Below are 12908 nucleotides of genomic sequence, written 5' to 3' on the forward strand. Positions count from 1 at the left end.
TTTCTGCTTTTTTGGGCAATGACCAATGAACATATTATTATTAACTTTGTTTGAAAATACTTTTACTTATTATCTATTTGTTTTCTGTGACGTTCTTCAGATTATCGTTTTAAAGTCACAACACCAAATTTTAAGTACATACATTGTAGCTATGTGAAATGGGGATTGCTTTGCTTGTATTATGGAAAATATGAGTTGCACCATGCACTTGCTGCAGTCAAGTACTTGTGTAGTGACCTCATTTAAACTCCCCCCCCCCCCAAAATCATTTCTCACCTCTCAGAGAATTGCTCAATGTGCTGTGGCTTCTTCAACTGTAAGTAGTTTCTTATTATATCATATCAGATTAACAAAAAACATTTTTGGTCACTGATGTTTAAGGGTATCAGCCTCTGAAACAACTGTTCACCGTATTGATATAATTTGCTGTATAGTTTTACTTTCACACTTTCACTTTGACCAGAAATAGAATCAGAATACAGGTTTTTGTTGTTGCTGCTGTTTTGTTTTTAGAATCATGAGCAAGACTTTTAACAGTGATCAGAATATTTTCATGCTTTTAGCAATGTTGAAAGTTTTCTGATCACATTTGAAATTTTACCACACTGTAAAAGTATGATTGTTTTTTTTAAACTCACACATTCTTTAATAACTGAAGATAACCAGAAAAACCCAACAGATTAAACATGCATTGATCTATGCATTGCATTTAAAATAATTATTTGAAACCTTTTACCAAAATGTTGGGATGTAGATGCATAAAGTATTGTTCTGTAACTTGTAAATCGGTAAAATCCTGATACAAGTACAATCCCAAGAAATTCTGTTTTGCTTCTTTTGACTTTCATTTTTTTCTCTCCAGTACCTTTACTCTCCAGGCTGTCTTCCACTGCCTCCCTACCTTCACGGTAAATAATGTTTAAATATCACAGTCTATGGAGACTCCTGCCTGGTTTTATCTGTCCACCAGTCAATCACCATTAAAAACAAGAAAGGGCTAAGAGCTGATCCCTGTTGTATTAAAATGTACTTTGATCTATCTACAGTGTTGGGAAGGTTACTTTTAAAATGTATTCCAGTACAGATTACAGATTACATGCACCAAAATGTATTCTGTAACGTATTCCGTTACGTTACTCAATGACAGTAACGTATTCTGAATACTTTGGATTACTTAATATATTATCATGCTTTTTACAACTACGTGAATGTACTATTGCTGTGATCTATTACTTTTACTGAAGGTCCGAACCGTAGTAAAGGGGCTCTGGCTAATATGTCGGGTTCCGTGTCGGGCTGAAAACTAGCTTTACTTTGTTGTCTGGGTCAACTTTTCTTGCGAGAGACAGAGAGAGGCGTTGAAAGGCTGCTCCAACGGAACTTATTGTTTCAGAGGAAAACACGAACACGGTGTACAGTCGAGTCTTAATAGCTTACTTACAACTGGGCTCGTCAGGCTCTCTTCTTGGCTGCAGTGGTTATTATTATATTTACATGCTTCCAGCTCCCATTTTTGCTCGATGACAACTCGTACCTTTCCACTCCCCTTTTTCTCCCTCCTCGCGCTCACAGACACATAACGTGTATGGCAGTCCATTCTCCCTGCAACACGGACTACACTGGCCATGAGGCTACATTCTTTAAAGCAGTAGCATTCTGTCTATTAGCTTAGCACAACAACAACAACGACAACAACAAAAAGGCGCTCTCTCACCCAGGAAACACGCAGAGAGAGAGCATTACCCTGTAACCATGGCAACCGTAACGCTGCCGCCTGGAACAACAGAACGTAGCTGTCAAACAAAACCCAAACAGTCCTGACCCGCGACAATATGAAACAGGAAAGTACCGCAGTGTAATCCATTTATTTCAACAAAGTAACTGTATTCTGAATACCACCTTTTTAAACGGTAACTGTAACGGAATACAGTTACTCATATTTTGTATTTTAAATACGTAACGGCGGCACATGTATTCCGTTACTCCCCAACACTGTCTATACATCTACGTTTGTAAGATTTTCTTCTAAATATCGGAATGTTTTTCTTCCAGATTCCTTGCTAGCTTGATTATGACTTTGACTGGAAAAAACAAGACACAAATCAGTTTGTGTGCAGTCAAAACAAAACTGCAGCACTTGAGTCGTGCGCCACTAGATTATACTGGCCATCACATAAATAAGTGTGCAGTCTGTGAACACTGAAAACTTTATTCTTTTAATTCATACTTTGACCTATGCTGCCTGGTTATAAGTGTAGAAATTAGTTGTTATTGTTATTCTTCAGTTATACAAGATTAATAAAAGCAATGACCAATGAAAGTTATTCCTGCAGAATCAGCAGCGACAACAACCTGTGTAGATTCACTGTAAATGGTTTGAATTTTACAGGAAGTACATTTTCTGTGCTTCAGCCAATCACAGTGATTTCCACTTGGTAAACCTTGATCAGCTTGTGACTAAATCTTCCTTTGAGTGGGAAGACATCAGTTGTGCAAGAGAAGGCTGAGGTACCACAATGATCAGAAGACTGCTTTCTTTGATTCTTCTAAGTACATTGTGTAAGTTGACTTCACTGAAACATCTGACATTGTAAACAATATAAAACAAAAATCTGTAAGGTTGAGTAATGTTTATATATAGATGATACCTTTTTAAGTGCTTTGTCCTGTCATGTTCTAACCAATTTTTGTTTTTTTTTTTAGCTTTGACCGAAGGGGATGAGGATCCTTTCCAGAGCTCTATAACTGTGACTAAACTTGGAGATAATGTGACTCTGACATGTAAAATCCCTAGGGATGATGTTGGGTTGTCTTACTGGTATAAGCTGAATTTTGGAAACATGATTGAAACAATTGCCTCAGGAAGTTTTGACAAAATATCACTAAAGGGACCATTTAACAACTCAAGATTCAATGCCACAAAAGTGGGTGATATCTATTCTCTTACCATAACAAATGCAACCAAAGAAGATGAAGCAACTTACTTATGCCAAGGAGGAACGGCATACATAATGGAATTTTTTAATAGCACGCTTTTGGTCGTGGATGGTAACGTATTTTAATTTGACTGTTTTTTTCATATCTGCTTCTAAGCCCAAATAATTACAGTTAATGCTATTTCATGACTTTTTATGATTCACACAGATACAAAAACGCTGCAGAAATCTTTCACCGTGAAACAAACTTCAGACGTGGAGTCAGTACATCTGGGTGATACAATGACTCTGCAGTGTTCGCTCCTCTCTGAGAACAAAGATGACACAGATCAGTGTCCAGATGAAGACAAAGTGCACTGGTTTAAAGGTGGATCAGAATCCCATCCAGGCAGCATTTACCACGGCAGTCTCAGAAATAAAGAGGACGGGAGATGTGACTACAGTCTGTCCAAAACTGTAACAAACTCATCTGATGCTGGGACGTACTACTGTGCCGTGGTGACATGTGGACAGATCCTGTTTGGTGAAGGAACTGAAGTGGAGATAGGTATGTTTTTAAAGTATTATTTTAATATTTGCTTATCTGTACTAGTTGTTGCTGCACTGATTTTGTGAGCATGTAAGAGAGCAATTTAAGTTTGATCGATCTTATATAAACATTATAATGTTCTTAAGCATCACTGGTTTCTTTGCCCTATGAAGTATTTTTTCAGTTTGCAGCCCACATGAGTTGATAAATTCACAGGTGGCATTTAGCTGCCTCTGTGACCTTTGCTTCTTTTTTCTCTGTACTTTTCTGTGTATGTGTTTTATCCCCATTTCCTGCATTGTTCACGTAAAGGCCCCTCTGTTTCAGCTGCTCATGTTGTCTTGTGTACTTCACATGATGATTTTTGTTGTGACAGTGTTGTTCATATGAACACTTAAAATACACCACAATCCAATAGGAAAATTGTATAATAAGAATATGTCACATGAAGTTTACAAGCATGTTAATAAATTAGTTTTGTTTTATTTTTTCAACTGTGTTTAAACTCTCCCAAATATGAACGTGCTGATGTTTAGCAGAGGGGTGCACTATGACACATGTTCAACATAGCTGGGCTCTTTGTGACAAAATCTAAAATGCAGTAAGAGATGATTGGTCTCATTATCATCTTTCGCTGCAGAAAATCATTAATCTTGTGATTTGATCATGACAAACCCACTGATGAGTAAGATAAATATATCTGTACAAAGAAATTAAGGGAAACGGTTATTCATATTAAAAAAGGCTACAACTGTATTTGTGAACTCTTTCTGCACCACTCTCTTTTATTTCCCGTATATTGACAAATTTCCATGAACAATCCAATGGTGAGTAAATGCAATGGGTGAGTAAATGAATGCATTCAACACGAGGTACAACATTCATTTTGCCAGATTCAAAGAGCGTCACCTTTGTGAAAGTGGAAATTGAACTAAGCTACACATAGTTCACTAGCCCATTAATCTGGCTTTGTTGTACAGCTGTTACTGTGTAATGTAGGGAAGAAAAAGTGCTCTTGAGGTTGAGGAGAAAAAGGTTGTCTGCAGGCATGTCATGATTTTCAGGGTGGGCCAAGTTCTTTTTAATATAATTGTTCTGAAGTAGTGCTTAGTAAAAGTTGAACGTATACATAAAAAATCATGAATGAATGTCTGAACTTTTATGATAATTTATTACTGCACATGTAGGAAAATGAGTCAATGAAGTGGTTGGAGTCCAGAATGTTTTTTGTTTCTAGCTTTTGTGAAAAGAGTCTTAAAGTCCTAAATATGAAAACAATCATTATACGTACTTAACATAGAACTGATCTGTATGTAGACGTGCACTGTTACACAGACTTGTAAATGAGATGTTAAATGTCTGGGATGTTTTCTCATTCCAGAGGGGTTCCCGCTGGTTACTGTGCTTGTGATACTGCTGACCTGCTCTGTGGTTGTGAATATTGCACTGATTCTCACCAGAAAACAAAAACAAAAACCAGATTGGAAACACAGCAGAGGTAGGTTACTGACACATGCATACACATATGTACGCATGTGCACACACACACAAGCGCGCGAGTAACATCGGGTGTCGCCTTCTGCTGCTGTTGCTCATCTGCTTCAAGGTTCTGCTCAAAATTCAGAGATTCTCTTCCGGATCCCTTGATTATAATGAGTGTTTTTTTGAGTTACTGTTTACTGTCATGCTCGTGATTGGCCATGTCTACAAAATTACATCTTTCAGCACTTTGCGTGAAAGGTTCCAGCTTTGGTTTATTTAGTGGATGGTCCTCTGAGGGAAAAAAAAGAAGGGGAACAAAGTTTCCAGTTCATGAACTGCAAAGTTTCTGAACTAGTAGAAATTCAAATGTCATATCAGGTAATATTAGTTCAAGTTTTCTCGGCAGTATACCCCAAACATGTTGTTTGTACTTTCACCACCATAGTTTTTTACGAATTATGAATGTCAGAAATGAACTATGTCCCAACTTCCCATAGAGTACATAAACAGAAGAGCTTCTGCTGAGCCTTTTATAGCAATGACAAAAAATTGAGGTGACATTGGGGAAATCCTCACTAATAATGCATGATGTGATAGATTTCAGTCAGAATTAGACATAAACACTAGAGATCTATCAAATCTGTCTTGCGCATTTTCAAACACCAAACCTCAGAAGCCCACTTCCTGGATGAGTCACGGATACAGAAAGCGAAGCAGAAGTCGTATCACATTTCGTTCTATGACCATGATAGTGACTCCATAGACTAATGCAGCCATTGTGGTAGACAGACTTTATTTCTTGATGTAAAAGAACAGGGTGTTCAGAGTATGAATCTTCTGGTGACAGCTAGAGTAGATCAAACTATGAACTGAATGTATCCATCATAATATTTATAGTAAAAAGAACTGAAGCTAACATGACAGCTAACTGAGTCCCTATGCAGTATTAATTTAGTCTTGATGATTAGATTCTTGGTTCTGACCTGGGAAACATTTACATCAAATAGCATATATTTTTAACACTGTTAACATCTCCATTTTAGGTCTTCTGCCAATGTAATGTCTTCTTTTTATTAACAGGAAAAGTTACAGCCTCCAATCAATCTCCAGTCAGTCAACAGGAGAGATCGACTGTGGATCAGCTGAATAATGTGGTATATAAAATATTAGATTTTCAGACAAACACAGAACCAGCAAGCTTAAAATTTTCGTTAAGAAAAACACTTTTATCATGTGAAATACATGAAAATTGTCAAATGAATCTGAAGCTGAAGTGTAAAATTACAGTGTAGTCATCGATCACCACTGGCATCCCAACAAAAGCTGTAAGAGAGGGGGTTGGATTGGACTGATGAGTCAACAAGAATTGAACTTTGACACAGAGAGACACTCGTTAATGTTCAATTTTCAACTGTACTCTTTGTTTTTTTCATTTTCCATTTTTTAAAATTTAACACTAAAAAAGTACTTTGGTTATGGTTATTAATTTATATGGTTATTCTTATAGGAAGCAGAGTTTGTGAGGTATTTGCAGTTAACTGTGACTATGTTCTGTGTGTTTTTAACCGTATAATGTAAATCGTAACCAGGCTTGAAATTGATTGTTCAATTACAGTTTGCTCTTACTAATTTGCAGGAGGGTGAAGAAGTGGGAGTAAACTATGCGGCACTTGATTTTCCCTCAAGAACAGCTAAAAGATGAAAGAATAACAGGGAGCTACCGGATGACACAGCATGTACTCTGGAATAAGAGACTACTAGTAAATCTTTCCCCTTTGAAGAAGATATATATATATATATTACATATTTACTGTGTTAATATTATATGCATGCAATATTGATTAACCACTCAAATGGATAAATACCAATAAATAATCTGCTGTCATTAAAACTATGTTATATGTACCTCATGTGTTCATGATTCATGTATTTGACAAAGACAAGTCACAGTTTATTGTTTTTATTCCTTATTTCAACTTCACAGAAATTATGCTTTAGAGGAGGGGTCTCAAACTCAAATGAGCCGTGGCCACTTCTGTCATCTCATTGGAGGGCCACTTTAAAGTGGCCACTTAAAGGGCCTGTTACACTCTGCTGTCATATTAAATCATTTTTCGTATAATAATTAAAAAAATAATAATTTCTTTACATCAATATGCGGGCCGCAAGTAGAGGTAACGTGGGCCGTAAATGGCATGTGGGCCGCGAGTTTGAGACCCCTGCTTTAGAGTAAAACAAAGCTCATGTTTCCTGAACCTATACTTTTACATTTAAGTTTAACAATACACATAATAGACATAAACACGTGATCATATTACTAATTATATTAATTTATAAAAAAACAAAACAGAAAGCAGCAGGCATGGGATCTGTAACACAATGTGAGTTTTATTTTAAAATTCAGGACATGCTCAAAATTTCCTTTAGCATTCAACTCAACATAGAGAGCACACGGTTCTCAGCAAACTCTGCCCTTCTCGCTCTTGTTTCTCTAGCAGAAAAATTCAGTGCAGCATAGTTTATTTCATCATCAGCTTCAGTCTGCGTAGTAACAAAAAGCAAATAAAATAGTAGTTTAGATGAAGATACAAAAATCTTTGGACATATTTAAACTAAATTATAGCATCATTTTCATTACTTACTGGTTGGTGCAAGTTGTCAGTTTGTCCTTTCGATACAGCATTTCCTATTCCTTGACATAAAAAAAAATATTATCATGATAAATATATGATAGTGAAATACACTTAATGAGACATTGCCTTCTCAATTTACTGCAGTTACTGAAGTTTCACAAAGATATGATACCCACTCTGGAGCATAATCCATAAAAAAATTGTCATCAGTCGGTTCAATAATTTTTCCTTATGATTTTAAAGTTGAATTGGTTTTATGTTTTTAAAATGCATGAATGTTGAACCACTGTTAACGCTTACCTTTACATTTTTTACATATCCTTCGGTTGCAGATGAAGAAAACGTTTCCAATAACAGAAACAGCCAAACAGACTATTAATATTGTCATTTGAATAAATACTGGTTGTGTTGTTTGCTCTACAAAACAAACAAAAAAAATCAGTTCTTAAAAACATGTTTTGAGTATAACTTCCAGTACGGGAGACAAAATCAGGCACAGGTACCTTGAATATTAAGTATAGTTCCATTTCCAGATATTATTTCCCCACATGCGGCCACAGCGCAGTAGTAAGTCCCAGCATCAGAGGAGCTGACGTTCTTAGAGAAGCGATAAACACATCTTTTCTGAGGGTTAGATCTGTTCTCATATTCATTATGTCTTTTCCCGTCAGTGTAGATGATGTTTGGATGAGATCCCGCTCTGAACCAGAAAACATTATGATCTCCTGGACACGTCTTGTTCTCAGAATCGGAGAAGACTGAACACTCGAGAGTCGCTGTGTCTCCTGAATAGACTGGATTTGATTCCATCTGCTTTTGGACAACGATATAGTTTGATGACCTCTGAGTGTTTCCTGTGTAATACAAAACACAAAGACATTCTTCAAAACATGCTCAGAGATTTTTAAAATGTTTGTAAAAGTAGAACAGTTGAATACCTTTTACTAACAAATACATCCCGCTCCATTCACCACTAACACAACTGCCTTGCTCACAGTGATAGTAGCCCTCATCTTCTTGGACTGTCTTCACAATAGTCAGGTTGCCAAAATGTTTATCAATTTTTGCCTTAAATCTTGATTCAGGAAACTCTGGAGTATAAACAGGTTGTGTAGTTCCATAAAATGTAACAACTAATTTAAGAGCATCTCCGACACTCTGCTTGTACCACTGGACTCTACTGCTGATCTCTTTAGTAGTTCTAGCACATGTTAAAGCTGCTGCTTCACCAAGATGAGCGGTTTTCACTGGAACCAGAGAATCTGAGTGAAAACAAAACATAGAAAGAAGAATCATGAGGGGAAAATATTCCAACATATTCCAATGTGTGTTTTTACACACACACACACACACACACACACACACACACACACACACACACACACACACACACACACACACACACACACACACACACACACACAAATCAACATAAATAATTATATTTCAAACATGTGATCAGAGTAAGAAATAAAAAAGCCCTTACAGCCGTCATGGAGAAAAACCAATACCATCCATAATATGACCATCTTGACACTGGTCCTTGTTGAGGCATTTCAGTAGGTTTAAGAGGTGACATGTGCTTGTTTGTTAGAGCATCTGATTGGTTGAAGCATCTGATTGGTTAACACAGAACAGACTTAAAAGTACACTTCCTGTCACACTGATCTTAACATTTTTTGCCTCTTTTTCATCTTCTTCTGCAGTCTTTCAGATGTCTGTCTGATAGTAGTTCATGTTGTCAGATGTTAAACACAGGAAAAGCAAATGGCAATTCTACTCCGGGTTGTAATACGTGCTGCAAGAAATACATCAAATACATCAAACTCTGCACTACAGAGTAAGTTTACTATCTGTATTTTTTCATTGGTGCGGGGCAATAACATTTTGTTCGTCATAAGATCTGAAGAGCAGGATGAACAAATACTATATGGTTTAGCTTTAGTGGACGAAATTACACGAAAAGCAGCAGCAGATATTTTGTTAATATCATATAAATTATTCCTATGGTGGAGCTATAGGTAAAGCCAGAATCATGCCAAGTGCAAGATCTCAACCATCACCTGCCTGGACAACAGCAGCACCCATGTGAGGATGCTCTCCCCTTAATACACAGAGTGGTTTCAAAGCAGAGCAACCTGGGCCTCAGCACCTCGCTTTGCACTAGGATACCAGACCTCTTTAACAACAGACCCTAGAACATCAGTATGTTCTGGGGTCAGTAGAGATGAAATTAAGTTTTCTGTTGTCAAAGACAGTTTTTCTTAATCTGGCTCTGTGCAAATTTTCCATTAAGACTGACATGCAATTCAATATTTTTTATAATTTTTTTAACCCCATTGACTCCAGAATTTACAAGGTTAATACTGAGGTGGCAAAATATGCATACAGGCTAAAATTCAATTCATCCAAATTATTGTTATTTATGTAGCACCAACTGACAACAACAGTCCAAAAGAGAAAATATCAGTGAGAAATGGTTCTGTGGAGGAAATGACTGATGTGTTTGATTTTTTAATTAATCATTTATACAGCGTTACTCATCTTTACTATATAATTTATAGCTACAGATATAAATGTTTATTTTTGTTTAACAACCCCATATATAATGTGTTCATGGTATCATTTATAAAGTTTAAATAAGTGATGTATTTATAAGCGCATTTATCTATATAATTAAGATATAACCTCATTGCTTGTGAGTGTGTTAACAGAGGTTTTATTAATACTTATTTCATAGGGTAAATTAGGGTTATTTCATCCAGTTACTAATTGTTAGTTAATGAGATATATCAGGGGTTGTGTCATCTTTTAAAAAAGACGACACAACCTCTGATCTATCAACATTAAGTATTTTGTGTGAGTTCATATAAAGCGATCACTGATTTTTCCTTATAAAGCATTTATTAATGGAAACAAAAGTATCTCAAATACCAGCTATCTTTACAGCAGAAAAATGATGCAGACAAAGCACACAGAGATACAGAAAATACTAATATTTATTGCCAGATGTAAACATAAACTACCTGGGTTTTACAGAATACTAACCTTGGAAGAGGGGTTTAAGCAAGTTCACTTACTGAGTTCACTTAATTTTGCTCTTTTCTTTCACTCTTTAACCTTTTTAGCTTCTTTATTACACTTTTTGAATTGGTTACATACTGTTTGGTTTGCTGTTTTCTCACATTGATTATGTCTATCTTTTCAGATAGATATATTTCAGGTGCTTGGCTGACATTTATTTGACATCAATTTAAAGGTTTGAAAAAATCCCACTAACCTCAACATGAATGTGTGAGAGAGTCTCATGGGAGGAGTGGATTTGATTCTATTGGCTGCTGGAAAGTGTAGTTTGTTGTGCACTTTTTCTTTACACTTTCTGTCACATTGGTCTCATCCTGAGCTTTTTCTGAGTCTGTGTCCATGTGTGCAATTGCATGTTAATATAAGGACTGTAACCATTGTTACATATATAATCACAATTCCGAAGTTGGGAAGCAGTGTTAAATATAGATAGGAACAAATGCAAATATTTGCATATCTCATAATTAATGAATTTGATGGAGGAACATTTTGCAACTATTTACCTTAAATGGCATCAGGGCGACCACACAGTGGATATAAAAAAGTACATCAGAGAGGTAGAGCTTCTCAGAAGTAAAGATGAGCAGAGGTTCAATAAACCTGCGAAAACGAAGTAACGGACAGTCCATAAGAGAAGTGAAGAAGCGAGTGCAAGCAAGGTGGAGTGAGTGGAGTGGAATTGCCACAGATGGATAGCAGCAAAAGTAAAGGTCAAAGTTTACATGACGGGCAGTGAGCCCTGCTGGTTTGAGACTTAGTAAGGGAGGCAAACTGATTCACTTGTGGAGAGCAGGGACTGTGCATGTTGTGAACAGTGTTGGTCAAGTTACCGTCAAGTAATCGGTAACTAATTACTGATTACTTCTCCAAAAAAGTAACCCCGTTACTTTACTGATTACTTATTTTCAAAAGTAATGTTACTTTTTAAAAACACGATTTACAACCTGAGTAGGTGATAAAGTGATAGATCTCTCAGCCCAATTCTACTTTTTCTGCATAATCCATCATACAAAATGTAATCAAATGGAAAAGTCTCTTTTTAAAACTTGTTTTATTAGTTTTAATCTTTTAACTTTATGCATCAAGCAAAAATTAAATTATATGCAACATTCTCTGACTTGAATAAATTAGTTTAACATTTAAACCTATTTTCTGCACATTCCAGCTCATAAAATAAAATATTTTTTGTGTTTACACTCACTCTTTCAAATAGATGCAAGTAAAACAGAGCAGAAAATAAATAAAGTCAAAGACTCAGCGGCCCTGTTGCTCTATTTTCACCTGTAAAGCAGGAGTGGGGCAGGCGGAGGTTTACCCTGGTGCAGGTGTGCCGCGGTCAGTGGAAGAATCCGCGAGTTTCTCTGTGAGTTTCCCATTACGTCGTAGCTACTCGGTGCTTGTTTGGAAGTTTAGGGGTTTTTTCGCTGTAAAAAGAAGTTTTCTTCCCACGCACAGCGGACACTAATGTTTTTGTCACTTTTTATGGAATCAAACTCAAAGTAAGGTCAGTACTTCCACGCTTTAAACGCTGCACGCTCATACTCTCTCTGCACTCGATATGTGATCCATTGTTGATCTGCACACAGCTGTTGTCACTAACGTCGCACTCACTTACGTCACTGTCATGAGACATTCTCGCAAGAAAATCACGGTTTTAGTAACGCAGTAACGCAGCGTTCTTACGGGAAAGTAACAGTAATCTAATTACCGTTTTTGCAATAGTAATCCCTTACTTTACTCGTTACTCGAAAAAAGTAATCGGATTAGAGTAACGCGTCACAAAGGAGGATGCTACGAATGGGATGAGACAGAGGCAGATGATCACAATCACAAAGTCTTTTTTATTAATTTTAATTAGTGACAACTGACAGACTGACAAATTATTTTTATATGATATTAATACATTATAGAAAGATGTAAGTTAAAAGAAGTTTTTCATTTAGGCAAAATATAGCAACAACAACAACAATAATAATAATAATAATAATATTATAATTGTAACTTTTTTCTTTAATAATCACTGGGGAATTACATTTAAAGGATTTAAGAACTCATCAGCAGGTGTCAACAGAGTATTTGTCATCATATCATTAACATGTGGGGCCTGCAAGGTTCCTGCTCCTCCTATCAGAGCATCTGATACTAAATTAATTAATCTCAGGCAATAACACCAGTCATCATTACTTTTATGAATTTTAACTTCAGCACTTCAACAGTTTTTGTAGTACTTGCGTGGCAAACTGT

General features: G+C 36.3%; 2 protein-coding genes across 2 annotated transcripts; one reads left to right on the forward strand and one right to left on the reverse strand.

Moving 5' to 3' along the window:
- Positions 1-2516: 2516 nt before the first annotated feature.
- LOC146638040 (uncharacterized) lies at positions 2517-6649 on the forward strand. The gene is made up of 6 exons (XM_085365785.1): positions 2517-2559; positions 2704-3048; positions 3145-3483; positions 4847-4963; positions 6028-6101; positions 6584-6649. The coding sequence occupies exons 1-6, from the start codon at positions 2517-2519 to the stop codon at positions 6647-6649; spliced, it is 984 nt and encodes a 327-aa protein (XP_085221911.1).
- Positions 6650-7869: 1220 nt separating this feature from the next.
- Positions 7870-9109, reverse strand: LOC146638041 (signal-regulatory protein beta-2-like). The gene is made up of 4 exons (XM_085374332.1): positions 9067-9109; positions 8519-8842; positions 8084-8434; positions 7870-7997 (listed from the first exon to the last, which is right to left on the reverse strand). The coding sequence occupies exons 1-4, from the start codon at positions 9107-9109 to the stop codon at positions 7870-7872; spliced, it is 846 nt and encodes a 281-aa protein (XP_085230458.1).
- Positions 9110-12908: the final 3799 nt, after the last annotated feature.

The sequence above is a fragment of the Diplotaxodon limnothrissa genome, linkage group LG2, assembly GCF_057381915.1.
Source record: "Diplotaxodon limnothrissa isolate DT_005_m linkage group LG2, D_limnothrissa_male_GT1.1, whole genome shotgun sequence".
NCBI classification, from domain to species: domain Eukaryota; kingdom Metazoa; phylum Chordata; class Actinopteri; order Cichliformes; family Cichlidae; genus Diplotaxodon; species Diplotaxodon limnothrissa.